The sequence below is a fragment of the Cricetulus griseus genome (assembly GCF_003668045.3).
Source record: "Cricetulus griseus strain 17A/GY chromosome 1 unlocalized genomic scaffold, alternate assembly CriGri-PICRH-1.0 chr1_1, whole genome shotgun sequence".
Lineage (NCBI taxonomy): Eukaryota > Metazoa > Chordata > Mammalia > Rodentia > Cricetidae > Cricetulus > Cricetulus griseus.
In genome coordinates this window covers 225,292,418-225,317,576 of record NW_023276807.1, presented here as the reverse complement: position 1 = coordinate 225,317,576, position 25,159 = coordinate 225,292,418, and the positions used below count along the sequence as shown (strand labels likewise).

At 44.2% G+C, this 25,159-nt stretch overlaps 2 protein-coding genes and 1 long non-coding RNA gene across 4 annotated transcripts in view; 2 read left to right on the top strand and 1 right to left on the bottom strand.

Moving 5' to 3' along the window:
- The window catches only part of Xpo7 (exportin 7), a 91,387-nt gene extending 86,151 nt beyond the window's left edge, over positions 1 to 5,236 (top strand). For both annotated transcript variants that reach the window (XM_035452152.1, XM_035452151.1), the window contains exons 26-28: positions 1,033 to 1,131; positions 2,599 to 2,726; positions 3,674 to 5,236. In XM_035452152.1, coding sequence (XP_035308043.1) covers positions 1,033 to 1,131; positions 2,599 to 2,726; positions 3,674 to 3,767 — 321 coding nt within the window. In that variant the 3' untranslated portion in view covers positions 3,768 to 5,236. The remainder of the gene's footprint in view (positions 1 to 1,032; positions 1,132 to 2,598; positions 2,727 to 3,673) is intronic.
- On the bottom strand, positions 194 to 9,598 carry LOC113832683. The gene is made up of 3 exons (XR_003480129.2): positions 9,460 to 9,598; positions 987 to 5,840; positions 194 to 318 (listed from the first exon to the last, which is right to left on the bottom strand). It is a non-coding gene; the product is annotated as an uncharacterized LOC113832683 (long non-coding RNA).
- A 2,661-nt stretch (positions 9,599 to 12,259) lies between these two features.
- Npm2 (nucleophosmin/nucleoplasmin 2) lies at positions 12,260 to 24,061 on the top strand. The gene is made up of 8 exons (XM_035453118.1): positions 12,260 to 16,216; positions 16,325 to 16,407; positions 16,703 to 16,825; positions 19,549 to 19,642; positions 20,675 to 20,835; positions 21,028 to 21,068; positions 23,677 to 23,710; positions 23,812 to 24,061. The coding sequence occupies exons 1-8, from the start codon at positions 16,159 to 16,161 to the stop codon at positions 23,854 to 23,856; spliced, it is 639 nt and encodes a 212-aa protein (XP_035309009.1). The 5' UTR covers positions 12,260 to 16,158; the 3' UTR covers positions 23,857 to 24,061.
- Positions 24,062 to 25,159: the final 1,098 nt, after the last annotated feature.

The following is a 25,159-nucleotide window of genomic DNA, read 5'->3' as shown; positions in this document are numbered from 1 at the left end:
ATCTGGGAAACATCTGAAATGATCTGAGCGTCACCCACCCCCACACTTTTGTCTATCTCATGAGTGTGCACTTCCATGAAATTGCTCTTCTCCTCACTGCTGGGAAGTGGAGCATGAGTTAGCCACGCCTAGCTTTCTTACAGTCTGTGCTCCTTTTTGCAAAGTAGGAACAAGAATACAGGACAAACCGGGCAGTGGCAGCACACACCTTTAATCCCAGCATTCAGAAGGCAGAGGCGGGTGAATCTCTGAATTACAGGGCTGGGATTGTGGCAACATTTGCTGGGATGCACAAGGTCCTGGATTCAGTCCCCAGTACTGCCAAAGAATGCAGAGTAACAGGATTAACAAACCATAGAAAAACCAGTCTGTGTATCTGTTTGTATTTTATCTGTAAGAAAAATTAAGATTGGCAGTTTGCAAAAATACAGTGCCAATCCTGGCAGTTGTGGTGCACACCTTTAAATCACAGCATTTGGGAAGTAAGGGCAGGCAGATCTGTGAGTTTGAGACCAGCCTGGTCTACAAAGCAAGTTCTAGGACAGCCAGGACTGTTATACAGAGAAATCCTGTCTTGAAAAACCAAAAAAAAAAATAAAAAAAATGCAGATGGCAAATAACAAAGTAGCATCAGGTCAGTAGTGTGGCTTATGTTTAAGCAGATAATGCCCAAGCCAGTTTCATCATTGCTCATTGCTCTTTGAAAGGTAGCAGTAAAATTATTCACAACTTAATCACGTTTTTAAAGTGTCATGAAGCTGTCTTCTCTAAGACCAGTACTTGGAAACAATAAACCAGGAAGCTTTGCCTGCTTAAATTTTGTATGCTTCATTCACCACATCCTATTCCCCATAAGTCAGAGTGAACAGGGAAAGACTACCTATGATTATAATTTTTCTCAAAACAAAAGACCAAAATAAAGATTTATAAATATTTTTCTAGTTTACCCTGCATAGAAAAGGCCTATTTGGAGCCTGTTCTCCTACCTGAAGTAGGGGCAAACTCACGAGACCTCTGCTTGCTTACGTCTAGATGCTGTCCACGGTGCTGAATATCATCATCTTTGAAGACTGTAGGAATCAGTGGTCTATGTCTCGACCCCTCCTTGGCTTGATATTACTTAATGAAAAGGTAGGCAAAGACCAGCAAGAGGCTCAGGAAATAGGTACTTACACCAACCCAGCCCAAGTACAAACTTTTTTTTTAATTAAATCTTTTCCTTATTTTATGTGTATGGGTGTTTTGTCTGCACATATGTATATGCACCACTTGTGTGCCTGGTACTCTTGGAAGACAAAAGAGGGCGTCGGATCCTATGGACCTGGTTGTAAGCTGCCAAATGGGTGCTTGGAACCAAACTGAGGCCCTCTAGAACAGCCAGTGGTCTTAACTGAACCATCTCTTCATGAAGCCACCCCTTCTTAAGAGAGAGTATGTGCGCTGTTAGCTGTAATGGTACACAATTCAATCCTAGTGCTCAAGAGGCAGAGGCAGGATAATCTCTCTGAGTTCAAGGCCAGCCTGGTCTATATAGCAAGTTACAGGACAATCAGGTATGAGACCCTGTCTCGAAAAGAAAAGGGGTCTGCAGAGATGGCTCAGTGATGAATGTGTTTGCTGTTCTTCCAGATGGACCAGAGTTTTGATTCCAAGACCCCACCCACATCAGGCAGCACTCAGCCATTTGTAACTCCATCTGCAAGGAATCTGACACTTTTCTGTCATTTGAGGGCACCCAGACACATGCACATCCAGAATAATAGTAGAAATAAATCTCTTAAAAACAAAAAGAAAAGGTAGAAACAGGAACAGCTCCTGTTCCAGCCAGAGGCATATAAGGTAATAAGCCTTCACACAGCTGTCACATGGCCGGGGATATGGGACATTGACTAAATATGTCCTGTTTCTATTTGCCTGCTCACAGCCAGGTTTAGTGGCCTATGCCTCTAATCTCAGCATTTGGGAGGTGAAGACAGGAGAATCAAAAGTTTAAGGTCATTCGCAGCTACTCAGTGAGTTTCAGGCCAGTCTGTGCTACATGATATCCTGTCTTAGAAACAGTCTACAAGTGGCAGTTAAGGGAAAGGGTGAAGGAGCACTTTCCTTTTCTTTCTTTTTTTTTTTTTTTTAAGAGTTATTTATTATGATGTATATAGTGTTCTGCCTGTTTAGATGCCTGAAGGCCAAAAGAGGGCACCAGATCTCATTATAGATGGTTGTGAGCCACCATGTGGTTGCTAGGAATTGAACTCAGGACCTCTGGAAGAATAGCTAGTGCTCTTAACCTCTGAGCCATCTCTCCAGCCCGAAGCACTTTCCTTTAAATAGTGAGATAAGTCCTTTAAAAGGGAAAGCTGTCCCTAGACATCAAAGTACTTGAGTCCCAAGCTCTTGATCCAGCTCTGTCACCACAAAGCTTGAGATTCCCCTGAAAGGGAGTCTGAAGCCAGGTCAGGTCTCCAGCACTTGGGAAGTGGAGGCAGAGGCAGGTAGATCCCAAAAGTTCAGGGTCATGATGATTTTACAATATATATTGAATTGTTGTAGACAACATTCATCTGCCTTCTCTCACCTTATGTTTTGCTCCTTGACCCACAGTATTTTTCTGACCTGAGAAATAGCATCGTCAATAGCCAACCCCCAGAGAAACAGCAGGCCATGCATCTGTGTTTTGAAAATTTGATGGAAGGCATTGAGCGGAATCTTCTGACAAAGAACAGAGACAGGTAAGTGTCTGGGTTTTGCCAAAAAGTGCTGTTATTTTTCAAACTATTGAAACAAGGGCAGTTCCATAAACATCTCTGTTCACCAGATGTGATCTACCTATAGTGCTGCCTAGTAGAGAGGCAAGCTACATGTCTGAATTTCTCCATGACAAGTTCTAGTAGTAACCCAAGTAACCCAAAACATCTAAAATTATGTCAGTGTATGATATCTTAAAATTGAGAATATAAACTTTATTTTACTAAGTCTTTAGAGCCACATGTAGATTATACTTAGTGGCATACCCTGAGATGCTGCTAAGTTTTTGTCAGAAACACCTAATCTGAATTACATTTCATAAACTTGACACAGATTGATAGATTTCTATACCCTGGTTATGCCAAACATCCTTCGAAGTTTTCTAAGAGCTTAATTACATCCTTCGAAGTTTTCTAAGAGCTTAATTAACTATCTAAACTATCTTCATTATTTAATTTTAATAAATGCATTTTAATATGAAAAGTGATTAGCCTGTGATGGGGAACTGGATTTAAATATTAAATTTGATTCAGCTCTCAGTCTCACTGGCTCACTAGCCATCTGTGGTTAAAAGCTTCTATGTTGGACAACATGGCTCTATGTCCTCAGTCTTTTAGTACTGAGCTTCCTAAGGTTAATTCCCATCTCTTGTCAAGCAGTTAATGTTACCTGTAGTGCTGCCATGAGTACAACTTGGCCCTCCCAGCTCCAGGTTTGACCATCTCTGGCCTGCTGTGAAGTTGCCAGGAAAAAGTAGAAGCATAAACAAAGCCACCTTTCCCTAATAGTCCTAAGACTAAGATTAGCAGGTTAGACACAGTTCCTGTGTTCTGCTTCTCAGTAACTGTTTCTGTGCTTAGGAAAACAACATTTTAGGCAAAGACCTTTCATTTCTACCTCCTCCCCCAACCCACATGCATCCTTTCTGCAGGTTCACCCAGAACCTGTCAGCATTCCGTCGAGAAGTCAACGACTCAATGAAGAATTCCACTTATGGAGTGAATAGCAATGACATGATGAGCTGACAACTCTTGGACTCTACCTGTACAGAGCAGCGTCCCTTTGGTCTGGTCCAGAGGTTGAACAATTGCAAGGGAGAGGGCCTGGCTGATCCCAGCTCCTTCCTCCAGAGGTGTGGGGGAAATGGCAAAGGTTAACTAGCTGTTTCACCAGGAAACATGGGGGTGTTCGTGCACTCACTAAGGGGCAGGGCACTGCTGGTTCCTGGGGGACTGGGTGGGAAGGGTGGTGGGAGGAGACAGAGACAGCATCTGAGACTCCAGCCCCCTCCTGGGGCCACCCAAGCAGGGAGAGCCCAGTGTCCTGCCACAACCTGCCTTGTATAAACATGTACATTTTTTCATAACATTTTGAACAAGGTTTATATTGACTCAAGTTTAAAAACAAAAAGTGTGACTGAAAACTTTTTACAGAGTCTAGTGCACCAATGCTGATGTGAGGGGTTATGTATGGCGAGTGAAGAAAATGTGTATTGTGGTGGCCTGAAGCTTTATTGGACAAGGATGTGTGAAAGTGCAGAGATATATTTAGTGACACAGTAGAGAGGCAAAAAAAGGAAAAACTCCAAATGTATATTTTTTCTTAATGCCCTTTTTCCTACCCCCACCCCCACCCCCACCGATGCGTTCCTGATGCTGTATTAACCCTTGTTATTAGGAACTCTGAGCCATGAGGGAGCACCAACTTCCCCATCCATGGATGCTGCCCTGGGTCCCCCAGCCTCCTACAGTGACAAATAACTCCAGCTAAAAATTTCTGGTGTTCTTATCTCCATCCTTTCTCCCATTTTACTTACCCTCATCCTCAGACAGATGCCTCTTGCTGTTAAAAGTTGGATTTATGTTTTAGGATTCTTGGTCTCTGTAGGGAGACAATGGAGAATTGAGCCATTTGCTCTCTTGTTGAGCAATTTGCATGAGTCCACCAGAGGCCTGATGTGTGTGGCCATAACTTTGTCTTCCCCAGCCCTTGAGGCAGTGTGTATGGATGTGTGTGTGGATATTTATGTATGTACCCTGCACTCATGAATGTATGAACTGGAGGAAGTTACTAAAGAGGAGGGGTTCTTAATAACAAGGTCTACCTAGCATGAAGTATTTAACATTCTCCCTTAAAAAATATACATTTTTATAAAATAAAAACCATAATAAATGTTTTGAATATTAAAAAAGAAAAGTGAACCTACAGAGGAAAATTCAATGGAGAAAGCTATTTGCCTTGTACTTTTCCACAACTGTTGCTGCTAGTTGTACACATCTCTAGTTCAGCTCTTACCCATGGGACGTTAATCAATTAGGTTTTATTTTTATTTTCCTCAACCCTCACAAACAATCCTGTTAATTTTCCTTCTCCTCTGGCGACTGTGTGGTGACTCTTTTCTTGCGTGATCAGGTTGCGGATAGACTTGTAAGGGTGTTTGCTGCATACAGTGTAAGCATTGTGACCGCCAATAAACTTCAGTGGTTTCTACTGAGCTGGTTTCAGCAGTCAAGTGTAGTGTGTCCAGGGATGTGTCTCACTTAACATGGAGATATACAACCATGCTTTCTTTTTTAAAAGCCAGTGGATACAGAAGTCCCTCTGCCTTATAAAATGAACTCAGACTGTATCTGACTCAACTCTTTAAAGTATGACTGGTTCAACTGACCTACTTGAAACATAATGTTATGTTCTCCAGAGTTGTCAAAATGAAGCCACTTTTCCTCTTTCCAGGTAATGAAATGACTACCTGCATATAAGCAGTAGCTGAAGAAAGCCCCATTTTGTTAGTCCTTCTAACAAAATTTGTTATCAGCTTCTCTGATAGAGGCTGGGCAAATGAAATACCACAGAATGCACAGGCCAGATCAAGCAAATAAAGTTCACTAGTTTCTGGGATTTACGGCCCTGTCCTACACAGTGCCCTCAGTGTGAGGAATCTCCATTGCCAGAACCACTAAAAAAGCACCAGAGTACAAGACGGTTGTGTGTATCTTACCTGCACAGGTCCAAATGCCAATCCTGTGCACATTGTTAGGTGAACTAGTTAGTACCTTTCTGTGCTATTTGAGCCTTGAGCCGGAACTGCCTTCTCATTCCTAAAAGGAAAAAAAAAAAAAAATGTTTTCATGTCTTTAAGGCAAGTATAATGGCAAGGATTTTGAGGTAACAGTTGGTTTCTCTGTATAACAGCCCTGGTTGTCCTGGAACTCACTTTGTAGACCAAGTTGGCCTGGAACTCACGGAGATCTGCTTACCTCTGCCTCCCGAGTACTGAGATTAAAGGCGTGTGCCATCACCTCCCGGCTAGGTAACAATTGGTCAACAAAATTCCAGTGTCTTTCCTTCTCCCACAAAGTAATCCCGAAGGCAAGAAACTCTCTGGGGATGATGGCATCTTTAGTGCATCACAACAGAGTGTGGTTAGCATCTTGCACAGCCCCACCAAACTTTGTAAACCTTAAAAAGTGTTACTCTTCAACGGACAAAAAAAAAAAGTTACCACCCTGGTGTGGTTTCAAATGCCTTTAACCCCAGCAATTCAGAGGCAAAGTCAGGTAAAGCAAGGATCAAGGTCAAGCAAGACTACAAAGAGAGACCATGTCTCACGCACCCCCCCCCAAAAAAAAAAAGAAAACAGGATGAATTCGAAGTAGTCCATGGTGGCTACACAGCAAGGCCATTCTGGGCTATGTGGTATCTCTTTTCCTTCTTTTCTGTCTCACACACTTTACTAGTTTCATAGGATTCAACCTAATATGAAATACAGTTGTCTTTAACTTTCTGTGTTATAAATCATGGAAACTATTTATGGGTATCTATGCTGTTCCTGGGCACTCACAGTATTGTCTACACAAGTGATTCCTGGAATCAGTTATTATGAACACCTAAATTCTTTTACTGATGATTATTAAATTTCATTAGGTGCATATGTATTTGTTAGCTTAACCCAAATGAAAGGTAATATTTTCCTACTGAAGTGAAAACCAAAGAAGAGATTTTACCCAGAGTTGAAACGTTAAGTTCTTAAATTCTGTTCTTTGATACATGTTCTCATATAGGCCAGGTTGGCCTCAAACTTATATTGTAACCAAGGCTAGCCTTGAATTACTGGCCTCTTGGCTCCATTTCCTAGTACTGGTATTACAGGCATGTGCTTCCATGCCTGGCCTGGCTAGGTTTTGAAATTTTAAGAAGTAATGACTTTTCAGCAAAAGTGTCAATTTTCTAATGGAAAGTGACCATCTTTCTCCAAAACACAAACTTACACTAAGTACTTTCTCCTAGACAATGTTTCAGTATCATGTGATGAATTTCTTCTAAAGAGCCGAAAGAGTGCCCTAGTCAGCTCTGTCCAAACCAGAATTTCAGATAAATCTACAAACCTAGGTTGTTAGCTACTATAATGTGTCAAGCAAGCACCAAAGCGGAAATGGAGAGGAAGAATAGTTGGGTTAATCTGAAAAAGGCCTTTAAGTATACTTTGGAAACAAATTTGAAGGAATTAAAATGTGTATCCCCCAACTGTAATAAAACATTAGCATAATGGTAGATCATGTCCTATGGGGGAGGGTGTCTTACTTTCAGCTGTCTTCTGAATTGGTGATACTCGAGTGATTTCCAAACTTTGAACACTGGCTAGTCAGTGTTCAAACTTCAGGAATAGTGTCCATTAGAGGAAGCAGCTACCAGACAATGGAGCTGAGACCATCAGGGCGAAGGGTAGAATCAAGTTTGAAAATGACTTTCCTTCCTCAGCAATTCATGGTTCTCAGGACACCCTGACCCTTGTCATCTGTTCATTCATCATGACATTGGCACCTGCTGGCCAGGGCTACAGAAAAGAAGTCAGTGGGATCAAAACATTTATTTCACTTCTTACAATGACTTTAAAAGTGAACAGGGTGGGCTGTAGCCCAGTGGTTCAGTTTGTACCAGCCCTGATTTTTAAAGATTTATTTTTTAAAAGTTTAATAAATTTAATATTTATTTATTGTTTGAGTCCTCTATCTGCATGTATGACTTTACGCCAGAAGACAGCATCAGATCCCACTATAGATGATTGTGAGCCACCATGCGGTTGCTGGGAATCGAACTCAGGACTTATGGAAGATCAGCCAGTGCTCCTAACTGCTGAGCCATCTCTCCAGCCCCCACAATTATACTTTGAAGTGAAGATGATTCATAAAGCACTCAACACACAGAAGCACCTAATAACCTAAAACATCTCATCACTGGGTTACAAAGGAGTGCAATCTGAGCAGAAGAGAAATCATCTAACCGATACCACTGAACCACAAATTATGCCAGTCCACCATTGGGATTCAGGGTCTGGAGAACAAGCTCATGGAATACAAAACAGTAAGAGTCTGACATGGTGGCTCATATCTGTAATGACAGCACTTGAGACAAAAGCAGGAGGATTGCCATGAATGCCAGACCAGCCTCAGCTACAAATTGAAATCCTGTCTTGGGGGGACAAAGTGGGGGACAATGTTGAAGACATGGTCACAAGCAGTAGTTATTTCTCTTCCTGAAGATCTGAGTTAGCTTCCAGCATCTACATCAGGCAGCTCACTACTGCCTGTAACTCCAGTTCTGTAGGCTCCAACAACTTCTGGTTCTGCACATATATGTGTGTGTGTGTGTGTGTGTGTGTGTGTGTAATTTTTTTATATGTGAGTTAAAAAAAATTGGGGAATTGGTGTGAGGCTGTCAGATTCCTTGGGACTAAGTTACAGACAGGTGTGAGCTGTAATGTGGGTGCTGGGAGAAACCAGCTGGAAGGGAGCCAGTTCTCTTAATCGCCGAGCCATCTCTCCAGCCCCTATTTTTGTTTTGGTTTTTTAGTTTGTTTTTTCAGATAGGGTTTTTCTGCTTAACAGTCCTGGCTGTCCTGTTTGCATCCCAAGTGCTGGGGATTAAAGGCATGCGAAAACACCCCTAGCTGTAGTTACTTTTGTTTGTGTTTTTGTTTTTAGAGACAGGTTTTCTTTGTGTAGCATTGGAGCCTGTCCTGCCACTTGCTCTGTAGACCAGGCTGGCCTCAAACTCAGAGATCCGCCTGCCTCTGCCTTCCGAGTGCTGGGATCAAAGGCGAGCGGCACCAACGCCCGGCTTGTAGTTACTTTTTAAATAAATGGATAACAGGCATAGTTAGTGGTGCACATCTGTAATCCCAGCAGTAAGGAAGCTGTAAAAGAATTAGATCAAGGCTAGGTGCCCTTTCCCCACCCCACGAACCTCCACCTAAAGAAAAGAAAAAGGCTTAGGAGAGCCACTTACACAATAGGTACTCCCTGTAACTAATAATATGAGTGAGAATATAGTCTTAAGAAAATAGATGCCCCTCACCAGCTCTCAGGAACAGTTAGTAGTTAAAAAAAAAAAAAAAAGAAGCCTAATTTAACTGGAAAGTGATTGAAAATGAGAGTGGAGGTGGAAACACTTTTAAGAGTATAGCGAGCCATTACTTCATCTAATTAACCACCTCTTAAATGGAGTCTGAGGCATGAGTCGCAAAAAAAATAGTGAATTACAAACTTTATTGACAGGCTGCAAACACTGCAGCAGAGCCCTTCCAATCAACTAGACAGTTACAACAGCGGTCTCCGCAGCCACACCCTTCCACGTGCCTTTTATGTCTGCAAAAATCTGCAGGCCCAGAGACCCAAAGGTCCTTCCTCCCCTCTGTCCCCATCCCTAAAGTGTTAGGACCTGCTTGTTTGAGATGATCCTAATCTTGTCCCTTATCTGTCCCAGCAACCAAAATGTGCTCCTTCCAAGCCAGGACCAATGGATCAGGTCACATCGTGATGGATGACAAGGATGTGGCTTATGGGCTGCAGATGCGTTTGCTGAAGACAGTAGGCGGAGGGTGGAAAGAGGCACTGAAATGAGGCGAGTCCCTGCGGAGAGCCCAGCTTGACCAGCCGCACCTGACACCGAGCAGAGCGGCCCCGGAAATGGTTCCGCACGCTCCTTGCGTCAGAAGGAGACGCTGTGCCTGGGTTGCATCTGGGCCATGCAGAATCCCCAGATTAGATCCCGCCCCTGTTCCGCGCACGCGCAGTAAGGACTTAAGCATCGGGTGGTTTCCGGCTGTAACAGAAAAGACTAATCTACTCCGGAAAGACCTTTCTCTGGGCCCTGTGCTTGCAGAAATTTGAGTCTGTTTACATCGCGTCCTCACACGGGTTTCCAGGTATCCGCAGCGATTGTCGCTGAGTCCCAGTCCCAAAGGAGTGCTGAAACAGCGGAGGCCTGTCGCAGACGCAAAGGGGTGCTCTGTGTAGTACAGCTCCCAGCGAAGCCCAGACCAAGGCACGACAGAAAGGCGTGAAACACCTTCGGAGGAATAGCAGAGATGATGTGGCCAGAGCGATAGAGCAGGCTTCTTTGTGTCTGAGTGAAGGATGGGCCTACAAGAGGTCGGGCTTTGATCCTAAAAGCCGGCTTCTTTAGCAAAGCAGCCCAGTAGCCAGTCTGCTTAACCAACCAGTCTAACGGACAGAGAGTGCGAACCAAGGGTAGGGCTGTGAGAAGGAAGTTGAGGAATATTGAGAGGCGGGTCAACACAACTTTTGTCTTGTGACCAACTGAATTTGACTGGTTTTCCTGTGGTTCCCTAGTTGCAGAATGGAGCGGTGCCTGACTGGGAAAAAGGAAGCCCTGGGCAAGACTAAGGAGCGGGTTGTAAAGAAGACAGTGCATTGGGTGAACCTGAGAGAAGAACCCGCTCCTGGAGATGTCAAAAACAATTCTTCAAAATAAATACCAGTCACACATAAATTCGGAAGAGGAGGAACACTTGGTTTTACTAAGAAAATATACTTCAAATACAAAACCCAAAGACATTAAGGAATAAAGCAAAAGAACATTTAGGGGGCTGGAGAAACAATTCAGTAGTTAAAAGGCACTGGGTGCTCTTGTAGACGACCCAGGTTCAATCTTCAGCACCCACATGGCATCTCATAACCGTCCATATCTCTAATTTTAGGGACTCAACATCGTTTGACCTTCTTGAGCAGAGGCATGTACATTGTGCCATCTTACACGCAGAGACTTACAAAATACCCATACACATAAAATATTTTAATTTAAAGCTTTTAGACTAATAGCTCATGAATTTAGATGCATTCTTACTAAAATGTAAACGTGTCTAAATCAACAATATATAAAAAGGAATACAACATAGTTAAGTGTGGCTGAGTCTAGAGTGCAAGGTTGATTTGACTTTCAAGAATAAGAGACTGGAGTGATGGTTCAGCAGTTAAGAGCGGTTGCTGCTCTCCCAGCACCCACATGGTTGCTCAAAACCATCTGTAACTCCAGTTACAGGGGATCTGACTGCCTCTCCTGGCCTCTGTGGGCACCAAGCACTCAGGTTCTCAGATATGCCATACAGACAAAACCTACATACACATAAAACTTTTTAAAATATTCTATTAAAAGCATAAATGTAACACCATATAAACTTAGGAAAAATTAGAGATCATTTTAGTAGATACAAGTGTAAACTCATAATATTAAATTTAAAAGCGGGAAAATGCTGTGGGGATATAGCTTATTTGGCAGAGTGCTAGCCTAGCATGCAAGAAGCCCTGGGTACAGTCCCTAGCACAGCATAAAGCCCAACAGAGTGGTTTTAAGGATCCAGGCATTATGCTGGCCAGCCTCTGTCACCTGGCAGAATGCACTCAGGCAATGCCCTGGTCAGCCCAGGGGCAAAGGACCCTTTTGAAAGACCTCCACCCACTTATGCTCTCTTTCCTACTGTTCCCCTGGGACAGACAGACAACTTTTCCTGTCTCCCTCTTCTGTCCTCTCTGTCTCTGTCTCTTTTTTATCTCCCCACCCCCTCGCCTTTCTGTCTGCCTGTCATGTTTGTCCCTCTGCCTAGGTCACCCTCGCCTGACATGGAATCCGCCAAGGTCCCCCTCAAGCTTTATCATAACATTGGTGCTGTGACTTGGCAGACAGGACATTTAAAGAGACAGAGTAGATTTAAAGTGGTGACATACTTTTAATCCCAGCAATTGGAAATGGAGGCAGAAAGATCAGAAGTTCGAGGTCATCCCCAGCTTCATAGTGAGTTCAAGGCCAACTTGGAATATGTGAGATCTTATCTCAAAAATAACTCGGCTAAGAAGGAATAGAAAATTTTTTTTGTGAGTGGTGGTACTGGGGAACAAACCTAGGGCCTTGTATGTGGTACTGAGTGTAATCCTAACACACACTCTTAACCTTAAAATCTACAAAAACCTTACCAACAACATACTTGAAGGTGGAAATGAGAGCTTTCCCCTTAAAGCAAAAGGCTATCTGGGTAGCATAGACCTGCAGTCCTAGCACTTGGAAGGCTGAGACAGGAAGGCTCAAACTTCAAGACCAGTCTGGAGAATGAATGAATGAATATATATATATATATATATATATATATATATATATATATATTCCATCTGTGTCTTGGACAGAAAGAGAGGGAGAAGGGGAGGAAAGAGACAGGCCAGATGTGGTAGTGCACACCTTTAATCCCAGCACTCAGGAAGCAGAGGGAGGTGGGTCTCTGAGTTTGAGGCCAACCTGATCTACATAGCATGTTCGAGGCTAGCCAGGGGTACATAGTGAGACCCTCTTTCAAGAAGAGTGGATGTTTTACCAAAGGCCCTAACCAAATGAATACAGCTCAAAAAGAAAGGGCACATAGATCTCAAAGAATGAACTTTGTCTTTATTCCCAATGTCATGATTTAGAGTACAAAAAAGCCACTGGAACTCAGAAGAGAGGACCAACATATAACAGTCTATTGTTTGTTCATGGGTTTTCATTTCCAGGTTATCATACATGGGTTTCACTATGGTACTTCATACAAATGTGCAATCCTTGGTTCTCATCTCTTCTGCATGTCCCCTTCACATCACCTAGGGAACTGTAACCTCTAGTTCCCTTTCTTCCCTACAAAAGCCAGTCTTGTGACATGCTTGTTTAACCTGCCCAAAACCTGGATTTGCCTAAATTTGTTCTCCACCACTGATGAGGGAAATAAAGGTTATTTGTATGTACTAAAAAAAAAAGTAGATTAAACTTTAAAATATATACCATTTTCCATGGCATCCAAGAACATGAAATACATATAATTTTAGATCTGTGCTAAAAGCTATAGAATAATGCCAAAGAAAATTAGACTGTAATGTGTTCATAAGTGGCTGACTCCAAAGACAGTGATGTCCATTGTCTTCATCATAGTGTGTTTTTTTGGTAGTTTGTTGTTGTAGAGACATAACACAGGGTTTCACACATGCTAGGCAAGCACTTTATCATGGAATTATATCTCCAGCTCCTGCCATTGATCTCTGCATTCAATAAAATCTGAAATTTTCTCAATAAGTACTTAACATTTTTATTGGTGTATAGTCATTGTGTATAGTGATGCATAAGGACTAGTTTTGTTTTGGTTTTGAGTCAGGGTCTTGTTAATGTAGCTCTGGCTGTCCTGGACTTTCACTCTCTAAACTAGACTGGCCTCAAACTCACAGAGATCTGCCTGCCTCTGCCTTCTAAGTGTTGTGATTAAAGGTGTGCTCCACTTCACCCAACTACATAAAGATATTTTCATGAATATACTTTGTTCAATAGAAACTTCAAAAGTCCTTTGTGTAGAAACTAGTATGCTGATTATGTATCTTGTGAAAATGCAAAGAATCTGAAATAGTTAAAAGTCTTTTTTTAGATATATTTTATGTATATGAACGTTTTTTGCCCATACATCCATACTTGTCTTGGAGGTCAGAAGATGGCATCAGATCCCTGGACTGGAGGTACAGACAGTTATGAACTACACTTTGGGTCTTTTGCAGTACCAACAAGTGCTCTTAACCACTGACTGAGCCATCTCTCCAGCCCCTAAAATATTTTCTTTTGGTGCTCAGGATGGAGCCCAGGGCCTTTCACGTAATAACCAAGTGCTCAACCACTCAATTATAGCCTCAGCCCTAAAAAAAAAAAAAATTAATAAAAAGACTGACTGGGGCACTCATGTTACCTGATCTCAAGATCTACTTTCCAGCCTATATGGCTCTAGTGCTAGGGTAGACATGCAGACCAATGAAACAGAAGACAGTTCAGAAAGAGACTGACATATGTGAATGATTACTTGACAACAAAGATGCCAAGATCAGTATGAGGAAGGAGTATTTTTCAGAATTGGTGTTAGAGGAACTGGTTATGTGTTTGGGGTTGGGGGAGGGGGCAGAAGGTGAGGGATCAACATTGAACCCTTCCTACTACATACATAAAAATGAGCTCAAACTGATGTGATAGCACATGCCTGGAGTCTGGGATACTCAGGAGGCCAAGACAGATGGTCACAAGTTCAAGGCCATCCTTTGCAGTATGAGATGGAGTTCATGACCCCTGGGGAAATCAATCCAGACTATAATTAGTTAAATTTATTAAAGATGCTAGCAGGACAATACTCTCAATACTAATTGAGATTGCTTCGGGAAAGGGGAGTGAGGGAAAGGTTTTTAAAGGAGAAGACCTTGAGTATCTGCTCAATCAAGGCAAGAGCTGTTCTGTTCTCAGGGTCATATAGTCAAGGTGACCTCAGAATGGTCCTTGAAGGCCTACAAAAGCAGGTTACAGAAGCAAAAAAAAGTCATATTGTTTTGTGTTTTTTTTTTTCAAGACAGGGTTTCTCTGTGTAGCCCTGGCTGTCCTGGAACTGGCTCTGTAGACAAGGCTGGCCTCGAACTCACAAGAGATCCACCCTCCTCTGCCTCCCAAGTTCTAAGATTACAAGCATGTGCCAGGAGGCCCAGCCAAGGTTGTATATTTTTACATGGGGGTGACTAAATCAGGGTTACTGAGACTGGAGTCAGAGACAGCTAGTGGGTACCAGAATGGATGCCTAGCATAAAAGGGAGTTTCTTTAGCAATCGCAATACCATCTCAGAAAAGTTAAATCAAAATACATCATACACCTAAGAGTCAAAGCTAAAATTAGAATCAGGTGTGGTGGTGACCACCTCTAATCCTAACACTTGGGAGGGAAAGGCAAAAGAATCTTAAGTTTAAGAACAGCCTCACTACACATAACAAGACCTTGTCTCAAAAAGGAAGGGAGGGAGGGAAAGAGAGAGAGAAAGAATATATAATTTGACCTGAAAAAAAACTTTGGAATATGTACATTTGACACAAAACAAATATCCATTATATATAAAGAACCTCCACTGAGCAGTGGTGGCACATGCCTTTAATCCTAGCACTTAAGAGGCAGAGGCAGGTGGATCTCAAGGCCAGCCTGGTCTACAAAGTGAGTTCCAGGACCAGGACTGTCTCAAAAAAAAAAAAAGGAAGGAAGAAAATGCCACTTTGATCATAACCAATAATCAGTTCAATATTCAACATCCCTTATCGTTAAGGAAGTTCAAATTAAAAACTACAATGAAATGCTACCAACAGGCTCAGTGGGAGAGCATTTCCTTAGAGGGAAAGAAAAACAAAATAAAATACATCCTCTAGAATGGCTTAACGTAAGAACCCCAGCAATGCCACACATGTAGAATCCAATGACAGTCTCTAAGAAGCAAAGACACCTTCTCTTTTGGGAACCTCAGTAAGTCCCAGCTGGGTGTGAACAGTGGCTCGCATGGGGCTTCCTTCTGGGCCAGCAGCAGCAGCTTCACCTGGAAACCGGTAGGTAGTGCAAATTCTCTTGGTCCCACCTAGACCTGCTCAATGGGAAACAGAGGAGGCAATGAACAACAATGAAGTACCAGGTGATTCCAGCGCAGGAGGGCAGGAAGGAGGAAGAAGGGCTACTTCTTTAAGGCTAATTGGGACCCTCCCATTCCGCCTCCCCTTCTCTTTCCCAGGCTTCTTAACACCCTGGTGTGGGAAGCTGGCCCTTAGCTGAAGCTCGAATGGCCTGCAGTTGGAGGTAAGGCCCATGACTGGCAGCACAGTAAGCTTGAGCAGGGGATGGGTGGGACTTGGATCCCACTGGACTCACACCTGGTGCCTCCTCCCTCTCCACCCTGGGGTTCCCAGAGGGCCCCAGGGGCTGTCAGATGATCTCTCAGCAAGCTTCCCAACTTGGGCTACACAAAAATCACCATCTTCTCCATTGCTGTTTTGAGTGTTTGTGTCTCCGGTCTGGGGATGCTCTGGTCAGTTGCCTGAGATGGGGGTGGGGTGCGAGGGGTATGACTTGACCTCTAGGAGTTTTCAATGGCTATTGGATTCCCCAGGCTGCAAGGAAACCTTCCTTACAGGAGGCTGTGAGCTTAGCTTCTGTATTACTAACGAGACAGTGAGAACAGCTGAGCTCCAAAGCAGGGACCCAGGACCTATCTTACCACAGACTCACTTCTGTGCCCCAACACCTCCACCAAACCACCCAGCAAAAGTTCCATGAGTCACCACAGCACCAGCAGTGGGACAGAAACCACAACAAAGATCATGCTCTGGGGTAAGGGTAAGGCTGTGCCCTGCAAAGGTGGGATGGGGTTGCTGGTGAACTATACCCCTAACATGGAGGAACCCACGAGCCTCCCACGCTGCCATCTTCCCTATACAGGCGGTGAGCTCAGTCAGGAAAAACAGATTTGCACCTTTAGACCCCAAGGAGAGAAGGACAACTGTAAACTGTTGCTCAGCACGGTGGGTATCTCCCAAGGAGGGGAGGAAGGCTGGAACAGGAGTGATTTCTCTGGTCTCAACAGGTAACAGCTGGGACTGGAAAGATGGCTTAGCAGTTAAGAGCACTGACTGTTCTTCCAGAGGTCCTGAGTTCAATTCCCAGCAACCACATGGTGGCTCACAACCACCTTGAATGAAATCTGCTGGCATGCAGGCAGAAGACTGAATACATAATGAAAAATAAATAAAATCTTTAAAAAAAAAAAAAGAAAGAAAAGAAAACTAGGTAACAGCTTTCTCCCATCACCCTTGTCAGATTTGCTTGGGGGAGAAAGCCAAAGAGGAGGTGAATCGTGTAGAAATCCTGCCCCCAGCAAACCAGGAGGACAGAAAATCACCAGTCACCATTGCCTCACTGAAGGCCTCCGTCCTGCCTATGGTGAGTTCCCTTCAGGCCCAGGGAAGCTATCACTTCTCTAGTGCCATCCTCCAGTGGGCCTGGACATACATGTGGTGCCATCATGCCCTGGGCTAATTTATAGCCATGCTAGGAAGGCAGCATAACCCTGACCACAGTGAGAATCCATCCCAATTCCTGCTTCCCAGAGCCTTGCAAACAAGAGCAAGCCAAATATCTTCTCAAACAGTGTTACATTTAAGCCATGTGCTACTGGTCGTCAAGACATTGTTAGTAGCTTTTATTTGGATTATGTGTCTGGAAATTCTCTTCCTTCTGGTAGTATATCTCATACTGTTCACAATTAATTGTTTGTGTATAAGGATAGGTTTGTAGTTTGGAGGTTTCTTGAGATTCATTGAGAGGTGGGGAGATCGTGTGTGTTCAGGCACATGTGTCATGGCACATGTGGAGATCAGAAGACAACTTTCAAGGAGTTAAGTCTCGCCTGTTGTGGGTTCCAGGAATTGAACTCAGGTTGCCAGGCTTCTGCAGCAAGTGCTTTTACCTGCTGAGCTATCTCGCTTGCCCTTGTCTGTTTAGACAAGGTATTGTATCAGGATAACCTCAAACTTATAATTTTCCTGCCTCTTCCTCCCTGGTGCTGGGATGATAGGTGTATGCCACCACACAGGGCCCTTTTCCCTTTCCTATAACCTCTCTGCATTGCTCCATGGACTAGGACTTTTGGTACAATTACAAATACTCCCTGACTTAAAACTGAGCTTGTGCCCGGCGTTGGTGGCACACGCCTTTAATCCTAGCACCCGGGAGGCAGAGGCAGGTGGATCTCTGCGAGTTCAAGGCCAGCCTGGTCTCCAGATTGAGTGCCAAGATAGGCTCCAAAGCTACACAGAGAAACCCTGTCTCGAAAAAAAAAAAAAAAAACTGAGTTTGTAAGTTGAAAAGATCAAAATTGGGAAATGCCTTTACTATGCTTATCCCATGGAGCATCCTAGTTTAGTATTATGGCAACGCTGTAGAAGCATCACTCATTTGCTTTTGAGAAAGTGGGTGCTCATTGCCATGACCCTGACTACACAGGATTTTATTACATATCACTGGTCTAGGAAAAGATCAAAATTCAGAATTCAGGTATGTTTTCTACTAAATAGGCTTAACCTTTGCTTCACTGGAAAGTCAAAACTGCAGGGTAATTGGGAACTGTAATTCGATAAGTGTGAACAGTTGATATCATTCCTCTTTCTTAATTTAAGATGGAGAGCCATAAAATAATTGACAGATGCCCTTCACCAAATGAATGAAGCCCCCATCTATGGGCTAAAAAGTTTTTATTTTTATTCACGAATAGGGAGTTGTCAAATGCTTTTGGCGGGGGGTGGGGGGTGGACTTTTTTCTCAAGACAGGGTTTCTCTGTGGCTTTGGAACCTGTCCTGGAACTAGCTCTTGTAGACCAGGCTAGTCTCGAACTCGAAGAGATCCGCCTGCCTCTGCCTCCCAAGTGCTGGGATTAAAGGTGTGTGTTACCACTGCCCAGCTCTATCAGATGCTTTTTTAAAAAGATTTTTACTTATTTAAAAAGAAAAAGTTTTACTTATTTTTATTTTGCATGAGTGTTTTACCTACAATATGTCTGCACACCACATTCGTACCTGTTTCCCACAGAGGCCAGAAGAGGGCCTTGAACCTGGAGTTGTAGGTGATTTTAAAACACCATGTGGGTACTGGAACTTCAACTCGGCTCCTGTTGAAGAACAGCCGGTGCTCTTATTAGCCAACCCTTCTTGCCCAGCCCCTCAAATGCTCCTGACTCCCCTGATCCAGGTTCTTCCTCCATCATTCCGTCAACGTTATGTTATGCTATGTTATGTTGGTAGAATAATGTCTGAGCCTTTTGGGTTCCTTACTTGATCATATGACCTCTCAATTCACTTTAATATGTTGACATTTTGGTTATTTTGGGGGTTTTTTTGTTTGTTTGTTTTTTGATACAAGGTTCCTCTGTGTAGCCCTGGCTCTCCTGGAACTCCTGGAACTCCATCTGTAGACCAGGCTAGTCTCAAACTCAGATCTCTGTCTCCAGAGCCCAGCTTGACATCTTTCTTTACTTAAGGATTCCTCTAGGGGCAGGGGTGAGGGTGAACATGCATGCCACAGCACTCAGATGGCCATCAGAACAGCCTTGTGGAGTAGGTTCTCTCCTCAAGCCTTCTGTGAGTTCAGGGATTGAACTCTGGCTGCCAGACTTGCTCAGCAAGTGCCTTTGCTCACTGAACCACTCCACCAGCTGAGTCATCTTGCTTCATTCCTTTCCTTTTGTTTCTTGTTTCATTGTTCTTTGAGACCAAATCTATTGTGGCCCAAACTGGCCTCAAACTCTGTGGTCCTCCTGGCTGTCCCTCCTCCAAAGTGCTGGGATCCAGGTGTTCACCACACTGACTTCCTTTTTCACTAAAAAAATAAATAAATAAATAAATAAATAAATAAATAAATAAATAAATAATAAAAAATCAGAAAAGACATGTATTCAGTGTGGTCACATTGGGAAGAGAGATACTTGTGTATTTAAGGTTTTGTTTTGAGATGGTCTCACTTATGTCACCCAGACTGGCTGGAATTTAAAATCCTCCTCCCTCTGCCTCCTCAATGCTGGGATGACAGCATTGTGTGACTAGTCCCTACCAGGGGCTAGACTGAGTTACATGTGTCTTCTACATTGCTCTGATGTCCCTTCCCACCACAGGTCACAGTGACAGGTGTGAAGCTTTGTCCTCCAGTGACTTTCCGGCTCCGGGCTGGCTCAGGACCTGTGTTCCTCAGTGGCCGTGAATGCTATGGTAAGTTGAGGTGTTGTAGACCCCTGAAGCATCAACAGATCCTTGACTCTTTTCTACAGATCTCTCAGAGGCAAATGGCTGCCAGTGGCCTGAACTAGAAGGCTGTAGCCCTAACTCTTCACTTGCCTTTCCATGTCATCAATGGGCCTCAAGCCTCAAGTGTATCATAAGAGTTGTGTGGTCCTTGTTTCAACTTCAGAGAATCTTCCAAGACTCTCAAGCTAGGCATGGTGGCACAGCCTGTGATCCCAGCTCAATGCCAGCCTGGGCTACATAGCAAGACCCTCTCTTAAAAAGAGAGAAGTTCTCTTAACTATAGTATTTGGGAGTATTTCAAGGATTGTCTACTAGAAGCATGAAGCTATAGTGATAACATGGGCCACAACAGAGGCAATTTGCCACTTGTCACCTTTACTATCTACCTCACAGCCTGGTGATGGTGGCACATGCCTTTAATCCCAGAACTTAGGAGGCAGAGACAGGTGGATCTGAGTTCGAGACCAGCCTGTTCAACAGAGTCAGTTCCAGGACAGCCAGGGCTACACAGAGCCTGTCTCAAAAAAAAAAAAAAAAAAAAAAAAAAAAACTACCTCACATTAGACCTCACCTCTGAACAGGTTCCACCACGTCAACATGGCACACCGGGGACCAAGTTTCTAGTACAGGAACCTTTGCGGGTCAAACCATACTGTAGCCCCAACTTCTACATCACCCTCCCCTGCTCACCATCCTCTAGCCCTGTGTCAGCCAACTCTCAATACACACCCGCCTGCCTGCCTGCCTGCCCTCCTTCCCCTACGCTCCATAGAGACTTCCTGTCCCTCGCTTCACCCTGGCCCCCACTTTGGAGGAAGGGACAGAAGGGATATGGCTCACTGTAGAAGGTGAACCCTCTCAAGCCCAGTACTTGCCTGGGGATAAACTTAGAGCGAAAGGGTTGGTGGGGGAAGAGCTAGACATTAGCCCTTTAGCTCAGATGTTCTGGTTTTTACCCATCCTGCCCTATTCTGTCTACTTCCCATACCGTTACAGAGACTTCAGACGCATCCTGGGAAGAGGAAGAGGAGGCAGAGGAAGAGGAGGATGAGGAGGAGGAGGAAGACGAAGAGGAAGATGTGGATATATCAATAGAAGAGTCGCCCATCAAACAAGTCAAAAGGATGGCTCCCCAGAAGCAGGCGAACTTGGCAAAGGTTGGAGAAAAGGAATGGGGTGGGGCACCAGGGCCTGAGCTGGACCTCCCAGGTTGGGCATTTGTGGCCGGCCACGACCACCACCCCTGAAGTTCTGCAGGTCTCAGTTGGGACTGCTCAGTGCGCGAGAGTGTTTTCTGGGTCTGGGTCTTGGGGTTAACTCTCCAAATAACATTTGGCTTTTGTTCCCAGAAAAAAAGGCTAGACAAAGAAGAGGAGGAGGAGGCTGTAAGGTAATTCATGCTGTTAATTCCCGGCCATGGCCATCACCAACGATTTCAGCCAAGGCTTCTGGCATGTTAAACAGGGTACCACTGAGTTACAGCCCCAAACTTTGTGTTTGGCTTGTTTTGTTTGAGACAGGGTATCAGTAAGTTACCCAGGCTGGCCTTAAACTCAGTGTATAGCCCTGGCAGGCCATGGATGTATGATCAGCCTGCTTCAACCTCCCTAGGAACTAGGATACCAGGCCTGGATACCGGGCCCAGATGAAACAGCAAAAGCTCTTCTATGAGAGCTAGTCCTGAGAAGCAGGTACAGACAGTGTGTCTATATACATGCACACATGCAGATTCAGCAGCCCTGGAGGTTGGCATGGCCCTTGAGAAGCAGGAACAATCCTTCTGACTCTACTGAGGTAATCCCTACCCAAAAAAAAAAAAAAAAAAAAAAAAAAAACCACTTCAAGATCTACACTCAAACTCACACTGGTTTTACCCAACAGTACTGGAAATAGTGACTTTCTAAATGTCTGCCAGTAAGAGTTGACCAAACAGTGCCTCATTATTTTTTTTCTTCTCTGTGGTGCAAGGTAAATAGAACATATGTTGGCTTTGGAAGCATGTTAACAACATAGAAAGGGATAGAATTAAAAGAATAGGGCGTGGATTCATGTTCATTTCATGTCTTGTATTTTAGAAACAACTTAGCTAAAGTTATGCAAAAAATTAACATTGGGAAGCAATGAAAAGCATAAGTAATTTATTCTCATGTCTGCTAAATTATGTGCAATGAGGTTAATGTTTTCTTTATTCTTATTCTTTTTTTTTTTTTTTTTTTTTTTTTTTTTTTTTTTTTTTTTTTTTTTTGAGACAGGGTTTCTCTGTAGCTTTGGAGTCTGTCCTGGAACTCACTCTGTAGACCAGGCTGGCCTCAAGCTCACACATATCTACCTGCCTCTGTCTCCCAAGTGCTGGGATTAAAGGGGTAAACCACCACCGCCTGGCTAATGTTATTTTTTAATAAAAAATGTATTATATCAGCTCTTCTTAAAATGTACTTAAGGGACAACTTAGTCATCAGGACCAACTGCAATAAAACACCAGTCTCGGTACAGAACAATGACTACCAGAGAGAAAGCCACCAAGACTAGAGTTCCTCTACCCGAGAATGCACTGAGACAAAGCCTTGAGGTTCTCAAGGCTGTAGAGGAAGCCCTCTGCTAACCAGAAACTCACTTAATCCATTCCAAACCTCTGCCCAACTGGAGAGAATGCTAAGTCCCTAACCAGCCAGCACTGAGGGACAGTATACCTGAGGTTTGTCTAGACAAAATATTGGAGCAGTTTAAAGGGGTAAATGGCAGATTGGACACAATGATGGCAAATTTTAAGAAAATTGAAAGGTGAAGACCCTTTCCCTCTCTATGTAGCCACAGAAGTCCCAAAGCAAGAGTAGACTTGTCTTCAGGATTAAAGCCAGCAATGGTGGAGCAGCAAGTATGACCATAAACAATCCACTTAGGTGATGGCCATCCCAGACATGTTTCAGAATCCCTGGGAGTTCTGTAATCTCTTCGGTTTGTAACTCTGAGGACAGATTACTTCTGTACCCCTCACCCCAAGAGATCAACGAAGCAATCATGTTAACAACCCTCTTAGCTGTACCAAGATCCTATCTAACCAAAAATTCTTGATTGGCCTGGTCCACGCTGAAAGGAAGGAAGAAAAAGCAACATTTAAAGACTGATTATGGTAACACACACCTTTAATCCCAGCACTCAGGAAGCAGAGGCAGGTGGCTTTTTGAGTTCTAAGCCAGCCTGGTCTTCTACATAATGAGTTCCAGAACATCCAGGGCTACATGGCAGACCCCGTCTCAAACAAAAACTGTATTTTAAGTATATATTGTCTATTAAGCCTATAGCCCATGCTCCCCAGCCATCCCTTTTTATCACCATCTCCCCCCTGTTATGAAAAAAAAGACTTTTTGTTTTGTTTTATTTTTTAAGACAGCATTTCTGTCTGTGCAGCTCTGGCTGTCCTGAAACTCACCCTGTTGACTAGGCCTGCCTCTGCCTCCTCCCAAGCGCTGGGATTAAATGCATGCATGTCTCAACAAACAAACAAGCAAGACATGCACTACCACTGCCAGGTGAAAGACATTTTTTTTTTACACCTGAAAGAAAATCATTAGAAGTCTAAGAAGAAAACACTCTTAAAGAGACCAAACAAAAAGGGAATAAGCAAAGCCGAAGCTGAGCTCAGTGGCAGAGGGCTTGCTTAGCATGCTAGAAACCTAGTCCGTTTCCTTCCCCAACACCACAAAGAATTAAGACTCAAATGTGGGTTGGGAATATAGCTTAGTGGTGGAGTGTTTCCCTTGAATGCGTAAAGACTTAAGTCCAATCCTTAGCACTGCAAAATCAACACAAGGGACGTGGGTAGAACAGCAGAAAGGTGACCAGGTAGAGAGACGAGCCTGCACTTTTAGCTCTCTGGGCCAACCCCTCTGTCTAGATGAACTACCCCAGCTCTGTTCCTGCACGCAGCTATTGGGAGGGCTCAGCTGTGGCCTAAAGCTGCACTCTCTCTTGCCCACCCTGTCCCTATTTCTTTCCAGGCCCAGCCCTCAGGACAAGAATCCCTGGAAGAAGGTGAGCAATGAGAAGCTGGTCCTGGTGCTGGCCCTGGGGAAGGCTACCAGGGAGGGAAGGAAGGAGAGAGGGCTATTCTTCAGTCTCCCTCATCTGCACAGGTGAAATCTACACCCAAACCTAAGAAGTCTGCATCCAAGAAATGAGGCGCTCACCTTGGTATCTCCTGTGTCCAAGGGAGGGTGTCTACCAGCTGTGCTCTGATTCAGGTGTCCAGCCCCTCCACCTGAGTCTAAATGTAAATAAGGTGTGGAGGCCACACAGGAGCCCTACAACCCAGCCCTTCAATTTCAAGGGGCTCTTGGGGAAGAACCCCACAGCATGCATAAGCCACAATAAAATTTGCACTATTAGAGCTTCCCTTTGCCTTTGCCTTGGGTCTCCTTGTTACTGCGCTAGCTCTTGTGCCCAGCAGAGGGCAACCGAGAGCAAGAAACTGGCCCCATGTTGCTCTTCGTAGGTTTCCACCCAGGCTTGAGTGAAGGCCTCAGCCCTGTCAGGTGACCTGGAACAGGTAAAATTTACAAGTGCAGAATTCTAGGACCCAGCTTTTGCTACCAGGAAGAGGTCCAAACTGACCCAGGTCCAAACTTTGCTCCATTTCTCTGCTCTTATCAGGTAATTGTCACCAATGGGACAACCACTGGGGGACAACCTAGGCTACTACAGTTGAGACTAAGGCCCATATGACACTAAACAGGACACAGACCTGTTACAGGGTGAGACCAGATGACAGTTGGAAATCAGTGGGTGACTACTGCATGGCTCTGGCTCTCTGTCTTTGTTAGCATGCTGACGTAGCCTTGGAACCAATTCACTGAGACTACATCCCTTATTTTAGTGGGATACAGGATAATCCCAGAGGCTGTGCTTGTGGAGAAACCTGTATGAGGCTCTTCCTGCCCCACCCTAGCATCCCTATAGGCCAGGTCAGAAACAAGCTGGCAAAGAGCTGCCCAGGACCCCCATGTATGAGTCCCAGGAGGTTGCTTCAATCCTGTTCAGCTCCTTGGCCCTTGGTGCAGATGATGTTCCACCAACCTGGTTCTCTTGTGTTAGTCAAAGCTATGGGAGAGCCAAGCTAGCTGCCCGCCTCAACCCCATTCACAGCTCCTGCAGCCTGGTGGCAGCACAAAGCCAGCACCATGATTTCAGCTCCTGGAAGATGCTCTGAAGGAAGGAGACCAGGGAATTAAGAGAACTGAGGAGGCATCTGGGTCAGGCAGCTGACATGAAGGGGATGGAGGAAGCTAACAAGACTGTTCCCTTTGGATTCAGCTGATCTGAGGCAGGAGGGAGCTCCAAGTGCCCATCTAAAAGGAAGGCTGCCATGGCAGCAGTTGATATAAGCTCAGGCTATACCTGCTGTCCCAGACTTTCTCCTTTAACCATCACAACCATACCGAAGTGGGTGACATTAGCTTCACTTCTGAAATGAGAAACCAAAGC